The sequence below is a fragment of the Acanthopagrus latus genome, chromosome 7 (genome assembly GCF_904848185.1).
Source record: "Acanthopagrus latus isolate v.2019 chromosome 7, fAcaLat1.1, whole genome shotgun sequence".
NCBI classification, from domain to species: domain Eukaryota; kingdom Metazoa; phylum Chordata; class Actinopteri; order Spariformes; family Sparidae; genus Acanthopagrus; species Acanthopagrus latus.
In genome coordinates, this window is record NC_051045.1 from 14,783,820 (window position 1) to 14,794,760 (window position 10,941).

Consider the following 10,941-nt stretch of genomic DNA (forward strand, 5'->3'; position numbering starts at 1 on the left):
TCACGTCTAATAAAATAATCCCACCAGTCAGCGCTCAGGAAACGCCGGATTTCAAAGGAGAACATCGAGCGAGGCAACCTAATGACAGACTGAGGTAACACCAATAAACGTTTCAATATTCTGTTTATTGAAGACCTTACGCATATACATTCATATCATTATTACTTTTACAAGACAACGTAGCAATCCTTACAAGCGCAAAGAAGGGAATGCAATGAGGGACGAAGTAAAAGAACGTGAACAAACAACTATTACACAGAAACAGGGTTTCTTTTAAATGTCATGTATTGTAAAATTTCTTGTATATCATTTCTTATATCCATTCTTGGCAGTATAACATAATAGGCCTATACATTTTTCCAACTTCTTAGAACCACAAATAGGCTATGTGGAATGCGATATTGTACAAGACGATCAATAACATAAAGCACTATTACATAGCGATAAGGACATCCTGAAATAGGACGCAAACAGTAACATATATGTGGGTTCATTTTACAAAGTTATACACGAGTACAAGGTAAGGAAAGGGACAACACTGAGCACGTTGCAAGGAGCAAGTACATTATAGGCCTGAATGGCCCTCCGTCCTTCCACCCTAATAATAATAATAATAATAATAATAATAATAATACATTCTTTGTAGACGTTTGTGTCAAAAATGCTTTAGATGGCGTTCGCTTTTGATTTTCCTCGGAAACAAAAATTGTATAAAAAAGTCACCTACAGAAAAAAGTGGCCCGCAGAACATGACTTATAGCTATTTCACATCAATAACATGCTTGCAAATACATTTCACTGCTATAGCTTACTCGTTATACATGACAAGATGATGCACCGCATTCCCCCCCACCACGAAATTAAGGGAGCACGCACGTGGGCCTGTGATCAACTTTTTTTTTTCTTCTAAATTTCTACATATTTATTTTTGAGCACCAAGTTTCAGAAATGCTCCTCCAGGCCTAAAAACTTGTCCTCCACCTAATTCTCCTCCTCCTCCCAGTTGCAACTTCAGGCGGCTCCCCTTGTTTAACCAAGTGGGCCGAAAAATGTACAAATGTACGGGGTGAATATTTCCTTTACAGATTCGAGAGTTGATTGTGTGGAATAATGTTCTTTTTCCTTTTTTTTTTTATTTATTCATTTTTTTTAAATCTTTGTTTTACTTAATAACTGGCACAACTTTGTATTAGCAGCTCAGAACCGTCTACAGACGGTGATCTCATTCAACTGGAGGAACGCCACCCCATGCAGGACCTCTGTGGTTGTTGTTAAGACAAGTTGAAAAGGTAATTAACGTGACAAAAAAAAAAAAAAAAAAAAAAAACCTTTATAAACTCGTTAGCACGTGAACGAAGTCATGGCCGATCATTTTCAGTCGACGCGCATTCATAAAGTTATCGATATGGATCACATTGCGGCTCCAGTCCTCCCTTCTCCTCCTGCAGACTCCCCAGACCTCCAGACTTCCTGCCCGTGACCGTGAACGTGCCCACAACGCGTGTTTGAAAACTAAAAGAAAAGGCGATAAGGCGACGTTTCCTCTAACCAAACAAAAGAAGTATTGAGCAACCGGGAGGGAGATTCTTCTCTATCAGCTCATAACCTCAGATGTTATTGCGCGGATGCGGTTCCAGCCTGTCAGTCTGCATTTCTCTGTGTTTGTCTGACTTCACTGATATTTTAAGGCCTTATTTTTTGGGGGGGAAATTTTCCCCAAGTGACCTCGCTCCCTCCTCATTTTTTTCTCTGACTAAAAATGGAACCAAACAAACAAAAAAAGAAAAATAATGCTGTAAATGTGTGTCATCCCCAAAAATAGAGCTATTGCCTGGATGACATATTTCGCGTGGTTTACAGTTAGGGCGTAGGCGGATCTCTTGACGAAATCAGGGAATAAAAAAAATAAAAACAAGAGATGCAAACCCACACAGAAAACACATTCTCACAGCTTTTGTGCGATAATACCAAACATGAAGGCAGTCTTATTTGACATGGAGAATACAGCTTTGTGTGCCAGTTAGTGGCTTGTTTATGGGCTTGTGTGGCCCGCACCTTTGAGAGAACAAAAAAAATATATATCAGAAAAATATTGTCATAATTGCTGCAATGTAAAAGATGGATAGATGAGTGCATGCATTGAAAGAAGACCTAAGGGAGCGCAGAAGGCTGGGCTTTTAACTGCCTATCGATTCACCTTCTGCCGCATCTCTAAAAGTAGGCCAAAGCTTGCTCCCTCAGCATGAGTCTCTTCTTCTTCATCCTGCGGTTCTGGAACCAGATCTTGACTTGTTGGTCGCTGAGGTTCAGCCGGTCGGAGAGCTCCCTCCGCCGCTGCCTGGTGATGAACTCGTTCATCATGAATTCACCCTCTAGCTCTGCCAGCTGAAGTTTGGAATAGGGTTTACGCTTCTTTCTGGTCCGAGTGTGCATCGGGTACCACGGGGCAGCTGGAGGAGAGGGGGGAGGAGGAGGAGGAGGAGGTGGAGGAGGAGGAGGAGGAGGAGGGGGCATACAACGGATTAGTCACCACAGTTGCAAAATCACGGTCACCTCCAAGGTTATGAGGAGCTTACAGGGGTACCAGTGGTCCAAGGGAAGCTTGGGGAATTCTCTCACTTTACACAGAGTGCATCTAACAGATAATTCAGCTTGGCTGTGCAGAGCAGCCACAAAATACACATCTAGAAGTCAAACTGCGTTACAATAATAAAGCACACAGTTTGTGCAAAAACACTGCCAGCTGCTGTGGAGATGCAGACAGTATTTTTCACCACAGCGTTATATTTTTCTGTTTTGCAAAAAGATGCCAGCTGCTGGGATTCTGCTTTATAATAGGATTTCAGAGAACTGGCGCCCCTGGAAGCTGTCACTTCCTCCACACACACACACACACACACACACACACTCACTCACACAGAGCCAGGCTGGATTTGTTTTGGTCTCTCTGCCTGGACTGACTGTGCATATGAGATCTCAAACCCCACTCTGAGGACAACAACGTGTGCAATTCTGTGCAATTTTTTTTCCGATCATAGGTGTTTTCTATTTTTCAGCCTTCCTATAGAGACCACCAGTATACAGCGGTTTGTGTCACAGGAAGTTTTATTGTTGCAGTTAAAGTAGCATTAACGTGATAATTAAGCCGTGCTTGCAAATACCCCTACTTATTTGCGAGTTTCAGAGCATATTAAATGACTCTTGAGTACACAGCGACAGATATTAATTCGCTTTACGAGTCATTAAAAAGAAAACTCTCTCTATTCGATGCAGTCAACCAAAGCGCCTCCGCCTCTTTAAATCACTGCGCTAATTTGTTTGCACAAAGTGCAACAATACACCAAAATCAGCCACTCGTTTCCCCCCCTCTACGCCGTCTCCTGCGTAATGTATGGAAACGCAGTGACAGGGCTGATCTTTTATTCAGAAGCTGGCTGACAATATGGTTTGGGGATCTTATCTGTAACTGTACACAACCACATGGCGCGGGAGGTATTTTAGGGCAGCCCCTAGCGGCGTTTGCACACCACGCAAGCACCCTGCAGGCTAGTGCAAGCTGCAAGTTGTGCATCAAGATAACGAGCCCTAATGACGCCGTTATACCACCACTGTGCGCCATGTGCAGCCCTCTGCTAAATCCTGCGAGCGGGCGCTTTGATAATCGCGATTTTAGAAATAAAAAGCACTCACCTCCGCCTGCTGCTATGTTGCCCGTATGGCTTCCCGGTGACACCAGGGTCTGTGTGTCGCTGGATGAAGGCTTGCTGCCCTCGTTGAGCAGAGAGGAGCTGGAGTCGGACTCCATTGACTGACAGGACGGCGGGTCTTGTGTTAGCTGCTCGGTCCCATAATCATATTTGGAAAAGGCGACAGTGCTGCCAATTCCACCGTGCATCCCGTGGTCAGATGTTAATGATGGTGTGTCTCTCGCCCTGTCCTCTCGTTTGAGGCTGCTGCCACCTGAGCAGGTCTCCCTGTTCCCGTTGCCGTTGTTATAGTAACATTTACCCTCGTCTGGTCTGGTAATTTCACACGACCGACTGAAAGAGGGGTTAATAGACACGGGGCTGCTAAAGTAGGATTGAGAGTATCCATTGCACGGCTCCGAAGGATTCCACGGGAGGGAGCAAACATTGTCCCTTCTCGGGTAGGAGAGCGACGGTAGCCCCGCCAGTTGTCCCCCTGAGGCTCTAAAATTCGGAAAGTAAAACGTGTCTCCAGTGTGGATGTTTACCAAAGGTCCCACAAACCCTGGATTAAGGAGATTATGCTCGCCCATTTCCGCGGGCCCGACCAACAGCTTCTAGTTTATTGCAATCTGACATTTAACATAGTTAAACCTGGAGGGGCGCCTGATTGGTCATCCTCAAACCACGTGTCCAGGCTAACTTCTGCTACACATGGTACCACCCACTCGGTCCATCTCAGACAAAACAAAACATTAACTTCTGTATTACAGAGGTTTATATGCTTTTTAAAAATACTATAAACCTTTTATTAAAAATGTAGAATCTTGTTTTTCTTCACTCGAGTCCTGCGGAGTCCAAAAGGAGCCCCGGCTGCTTCTCCTTTTACACTCGTGGAACTGTCCATGGCCTCGTTTAATATCTTTATAAGCTGGCAAAAGTTTTTTTAAATGCTATTTCTTATGAAAACTATTTTTCTTGCAGGAGAGGGTGCATATGACATCTTGTTTTCTAGCAAATTATGGTTGAATTCCATGTCACATAAAGCTGTGATGTCCCAATTTTACAAGCTTGTTTTAAGAAAAGACTGATGCTCATTGCCGCACTCTACTCGTATTTACAGTAACGGGGTCAGCAGGTTGAAGCCACTGGCTCTGTAAAAAAGAGGACGATATTCTACAAGGTTACTTTAAGAGGGTATATTTCACATAATATTCTCTAGTACACCTCACATGAACAACTTTAACAGATACCGCCAATAAACGTTCGCAGCCAAACTCTGGTGGGATTGTTATACCTCTCACAATTCTTTTATATGAATTTTACAGGATATCAGAGGGCACTTAACTGATTCAACCAGCAGAGAGTCTCCCCGCTTTATATCCCGCTAATTAGTTGATTTGTGCATGCATCTCCAAAGACACTGAACTAATAATTGACACGGAAGTCATGCTCCTGTTGTGACAAAAAGGCCTCTTTTTCTTTTTTTTTAATCTAATCAACAAAAATACCGTTCAGAGAATCCACAGTGTACTTTTTCTCCAAAAAACTCTTTCATGATACTCACATGATTCAGGAATTAATTCTAATTTGGTCTTTATTTGGTTGTCAATTTGTTTCACCACCATCCCCAACCATAGTCATATGACTACGCCTTTCGCATTCCACTCCCGGCTCCACAGACTCCTCATTAATAGGAAAATAAATCTAGGAAGACTTTCCAATTCGTTTATAGCTTTCTATATTATGTTATACAAGTCCTGCAAGAATTTTAGCAATCCCACTGTCCTCTTTATAAATTCATAATCCAGCAGCAGCCCACACTCGACTGTATAAAAAGGAAGACAAAATCAATTAATGAATCTCAAGTTGTCGTTACTCAGCTTGAGAGCTGTTCATGTCTCAATTATTAGAGTTTAAAAAAAAAAAAAAACTCACACGACGTCAAGAACAAATAGTTTGACGAATCACTGAGCCGGAATTAGTAAATAGAAATCTTAACTATAACCGAGCACACACGTACGCCGCCGTCAATGCACTCAAGTTCAGACGCAGAGTTACGGTGGGTTTGAACTTGATATTGAACTCACATACTTCACTTAAACGAATAAGTCTCGATTGGAAAAAATAGACATACAATAAATGAACGTACGGCAAAATATTACGCAAAATATGAGGCTGTGGTGGTTTAAAGTCATTAAATAATGTGAATATTCCAACATGCGCCTCTTTGCTTTGTCGCTGACTTGGCATACGTCCTTCTGTCAAACGACGCACAGACAATAAAATAATTCATAAGAGTCCAAATAACACAGAATACACGGGCTTCACTGATTAATAATTCATGAGGTGAGGTTAAGGATTAACCCAAAAAAAAAAAAAAAAAAAAAAAAGGTGCAGGGTTACAGCAGCTTGCACATGCGTGCTGAACGGTGCGAGTCGCGTGCTCCAAATTTGCCAATGATGTGTTATGTGAGCACATCAGCGTTCATTTAAACATTGGTTTGGGAAGGATATGCAAGTCAGCCGATATTTGATAGCCGGGCTCGTCACTTGTGACCGTGTGTCCCACCTAACCCAGAGGCAGCGGGCCCTGCTCTCGCCTTAAATAGAAAGAAAAAAATATCAAATGCTTGAACTGGAGAAGCTCTGAGGGATCCGTTACGGTTTCTCTCTGTCCCCTGCACTCACTGCCTCTCCTATCACTGCACATTCTTGCATCTAGTTAGTGAGTCTCGCAATGCAGCACACCACCAATCCCAATAATATAATATCCTGTGCCTCGGTCTTATGCGCAGCAGTGTTGGGGGAGCTGTGCTGCTATCACTCCACGGCCTCCTCCTTGTTAATGCAACAGCTACAGCAAAAGCACAACAAAAAAACAAAACAAAACAAAAAAAACAAAAACAACGCAGTGTGATGTTTACAACAAAATGGCCCGGATGCTCTGTCCAGTGAGAGAGTTAAACGTGTAAGGCTCGAGTCGCCACTTTACCTCGGGGAGAAAAAAAGGAGGCCATGTGTTGCGCCTCCTCGCCTCGTCTCTCTCCACGCCTCCGCTCCATGTCTCCCCCCAACAAGATCCGCATTTCACATTAAAACAACCGCTCGTCTGTTCAGCGCATCTATAGCTCGACGATGATGTCATATCTGACCGTGAGCTCTAGGTCTTGTGCTCTCATTTAGCAAGACTAGAAAAATCTGCCTTGAAAAAAAAAAGAAAAAAGAGAGGAGTTGGTAAACGGAGCATATAGCACTGTCAAGGTCACTGTCTAGTACACTGTCTGCAGCTATATTGAAATTACCCTCCTGGAATCCACTGGTCCTGTCCAGACAGGGCAATTGCCTAAACAAAGGGCTTTTCTTCCCTTTTTCTCTTTGATTCTCTGCAGGCAGGTTGCCACAGTTATAGCCTTGTGCAACCCTTTTAAAGCTTCCTTCAAGGAGAGCAAACCACCAAGGGAAGCCTAAAGAAGCCACTAAAAGTGGTAACGTTTGGGCTGAAAGATTTTGGCTGATCTCTGTCATTTGTTTACAGCAGGCTGCATTTTATCCTGCACTGCTACATCATCCTCCCTGAATACATACAGAGGGGAACATTATTCTTTGACCTCTGGAATTACTGCTATAATCTGGAAATAAGTATAAAGAATACGATTTAAATTAAAGCTCTCCAAAAATACATGCAGAAAAATATATCACAAATTAGGACATTCCAGTTTCTATAACTTCTTTGTAGTAATACGCAAATAAAACATCGCAAACTAGCACTTATAGCAAAGACTCTGCGTCACTTTATGGATACAAACATTTGAACTTGACGGCTGGAAGCTTTTTACTTAAACTGAGAAATATTAACTTGTATTTATTCATTTATTAACTTATTTCAATAATCCGTGCAAAATGTGTGTGTGTATGTGTGTGCGTGCGTGCGTGAGTGAGTGTGTGTGAGTGTGTGTTTGCGCGCGCATGTGTGTGTGTATATATAATGAAGAAAAAGAAACTTAACCTGCTCGTCCACTAAATCTCTTACAAACAGCTGTAATTAATTGCTCAGCATCAAAACAAACTTGGCTCGTGTCGTCAATTAAATGTTAAATCGCTCCAAAACAAAGCGACTTTTCAGACATCACTGCTTTTAAATGTGTGGAACAAGTTCCCACAATCACATTTGCAAAAATATCAAGAAAATCAAGAGAGGAAAATAAACTACTGTCGAATAACATCGAAGTCCTACTTATTTTTGTTGTTTCATATTGTTCCGACATGTGATTTGCACATTATCAGATGTTTTCCATCAGCAGACGTTTTAAATCACAAAAAAATATTACATTGATTTCATTCATTTGAAATTGATCTTAACAAAAATCATACCACAAAACATGTGTAAACGATTAAGACTCATGTCTCCAGCTGTAACTTATATATTTGATATATACCATCCGCTATTAGCAGCCTTTCAAACTTTGACAGGTTTAAAAAAAGAAAACTTTTGCATCAGAGATTATGATTGTCAACTCGATATTTCATAAGCACTGTCCAATACACTGAACGGAGTTCCAACACAGAGTGAAATGAGTGATTTCAGTGAAACAGAATAAGTGCAGTGATATATTCCTGCATTGGAGACGGTGCAGCACTTCCTGATATTTTCCTCTGGTCACCACCAGAGGTTATCAGCCCCCTGTCTCAGAGCTGAGGCTGACAGCGGCCTGCAGGCTCTGACGCCTCCACACACAACCAAAAGACAATGCAACTTTTTCTTATTTTACCTTTTCAATGTAAATTCAGTGGCTGATCAGTCTGCAAAGCGTCCCAAAGCTTTTACATTTGAGTATTTTGTCTTTTATTCGAAGAGATTCTTTCTGGATTTGTGAGCGTATTTTGGGTCTCTTTGTTCGGCACAGTAAATGTTAAACTCGGCCGTGGAGGCTATTTGTTTACTCTCGCTGACAACTTTAGGCAGATTTAAAAAAAAAACAACCTCCAGGAAAAGTGTATTGCAGTGCTCGGCCAGTGGAACATAATTTCACATTTTCTTCGACAATTGTATATGAAACTATTTTGAATATCCGCATATGGATATTTCTGTGTTTATTCACTGCGACACTGTGAAATACATTTCAAATTAAAATGTTCATGTTTCAAAGCAAAGCTGTCCCTTTGAATTACACCTAAGTTTTAATAAAAATAATTAGCCTATTCTGCAAGTCCTTCACGCTGTTATTTAATATCAGCCATGTTATGGCTAATCTCAAATCACTACTCAGCCAATTTAATACACAGGCAGTTTTTATAAAACATCATTTTTGTTCTTAAGTTCCTTAAATATTAAGAATTATACTGGAAAGGTTATATTTTTAAAAAAAGACCCCAAGTTCATCACCGCTGCGCACTTTTACTTTGAAGGGAATAATAATTTTAAAAAACGCCCAAGCCTCTAAATTATTCATCACATCCCTGCCCGTTATTTTTGTCTATTCGACGCACAGCGTTTGTTCTGAGCTTAAAAAAAGTCATAAAACAAAGTCCAGGTCGGCCTAGAGCCATATAGGAGGAAAACGGCCATACCTTTAATCGCTATCGAGTGGGCGACGTCGTATTATCATTTCCTCTCGCTGTGTCGACAGTATGGCTGCTTGCTGCAGATTACTGGTGTTGGTGTGAGACGTCAAAAGTCCTACCTGTCCTTCGTGGTCAATAACACACACCTCATGATGAGTGAATGAAACCATTGGTGGTTCCAGAGGCGTGGGGCCAGAACAACAACTTTTAGAGGACTTCTGCAAAAAAAAAAAAAAAAAAAAAAGCACAAAAGATCAGAGCCCAAATGTTAATGCACAGCTCTTAGAGATGGTCAGAAATGCAGGTCAGAGGATATCGCTACACTTCCCCTTTTTTATGTATTTATGGCACGTCATTAAGCCCGGCTGTCTAGACAGGGAAATAACACCTTGTTTGCCTACAAACAAACCGCCAGCATTGGTGTCCAGCCCCCTATTTATTATTCACAATCTGCTGTGATGTCAAGGTCAAAGTGACTGCATAGTCATGGTCAAGGGTAAATCAGGAGACCCAGAACTTTCCACAAGGATTGAAAATCCAGGAACCAGACAAACAAAAAAAAAAAACTTCCAGTCTGACGGCTTGGATTCTAATCAACAAGCTTAGAAGATCTGAAGAGCTGGAAAAAGTGACGGAGTGCAGCCCACGACTCGCCTATAGACACATTAAAGCCCAAAACAAAACTATGTTGTGGGGACGAGGTTTCCGGGGAAAGCTGCGACACTAGACACGAATGTGGCAATCAGACGTGAATTATTTGGTCTGAAATGAGAGTCAGAGGCTGTGTTTATTTTCATCAGCGTATAATGCAGAAACTGATCTGCACAAATGTTTTGATTCAGATTTAAATCTAAAGTTACAAACTTGGGAAAGACTCATCTCAAATACCTTAAAGTAAACCACATTCAACTTGACTATTCTCAGTGCAGCCATGTTTAAATTTAATTTTACGCATATCTAATTATTTCACTGAAACAGGCTTTTAAAGAAAAATCCAGGCCTTCATGCTCAGTCCCATCGCCACAGTGCACAATGAATATTTGCCAAGCACGTATCTGCAAAACCACTGACAACGTTTCTTTATGTTTCTTTAACTTTACTCCTCGATAACTCAGGTCGCAAGTACAAAAACACTTACCCCATTTGCGCACGAGGTAAACGAACTATCTTAATAAACATATATTTCAGGGCAAAACTACAGAGACGCCACGCGCAATGCATCTCTGGACGGACTTGACGGTCAGTGTGTGCGCATTATTTTCATTAATAGTTGTGTTTAGGTGTTCACACTCAAATGCAACCTCAAGTTCATGGCAAAACTCACCTGTTCTTTCTGAAACAGAGTCACAGCAGCAGCATAACTAAAAATCCAAATACGCACGGGGGCTACAGGACTATAGGGCGTATAGAGCATATATGGTTTCATGTGCTGCAAAAGTACAATTACGCGCGGACATTTTTGCCATTTTCATTTATGCGCGTACCGCTGATGTCTCACAGTACGCAGAGTCAGCAGAATGTGGTGCGGTCAAATGAATTAAATACACTGCTCAATGAATTCTTGCGTGCGGGTTATACTGAGTAATTTGTACCTTTAGAATATGGAAGTGATACTGATAAGAGCCTGGGTAAGCCACTGAATGTTTCAGTGAGACCCGAGCACTGATGTGCCTTCAGGGCTGTTTTTGCG

At 41.7% G+C, this 10,941-nt stretch overlaps 2 protein-coding genes across 8 annotated transcripts in view; both read right to left on the minus strand.

The window, feature by feature from the left end:
* Positions 1-10,941, minus strand: part of LOC119022525 (homeobox protein Hox-C10a-like) — a 143,723-nt gene that overhangs the window by 81,302 nt on the left and 51,480 nt on the right. For 3 of the 6 annotated variants that reach the window (XR_005075965.1, XR_005075966.1, XR_005075967.1), the window contains one exon: positions 7,712-9,469. The exons of 1 other annotated variant lie outside the window; for it this stretch is intronic. The gene's annotated coding sequence lies outside the window, so the exon portion shown is untranslated. Of the gene's footprint in view, positions 1-6,687; positions 6,892-7,711; positions 9,470-10,941 lie in introns of those variants that run through there. 2 more of the 6 variants (XR_005075962.1, XR_005075961.1) reach the window with 2 other exon arrangements.
* hoxc12a (homeobox C12a) lies at positions 107-6,673 on the minus strand. Of its 2 annotated transcripts, XM_037103493.1 has the most exons (3): positions 3,691-6,673; positions 2,198-2,450; positions 107-2,055 (listed from the first exon to the last, which is right to left on the minus strand). In XM_037103493.1, exons 1-2 carry the CDS (start codon positions 4,277-4,279, stop codon positions 2,212-2,214), a joined length of 828 nt encoding a protein of 275 aa, XP_036959388.1. In that variant the 5' UTR covers positions 4,280-6,673; the 3' UTR covers positions 107-2,055; positions 2,198-2,211. The 2 variants fall into 2 exon arrangements, with proteins under 2 accessions (XP_036959388.1, XP_036959387.1); XM_037103492.1 differs by having other exon boundaries at positions 107-2,450.

Coding starts and splice junctions, on each gene's coding strand:
- hoxc12a (XM_037103493.1), bottom strand. CDS start 4,279: ATGGGCGAGCATAATCTCCTTAATCCAGGGTTTGTGGGACCTTTGGTA. Junction 2,451..3,690: donor CAACATAGCAGCAGGCGGAG/GTGAGTGCTTTT, acceptor CCTCTCCTCCAG/CTGCCCCGTGGTACCCGATG.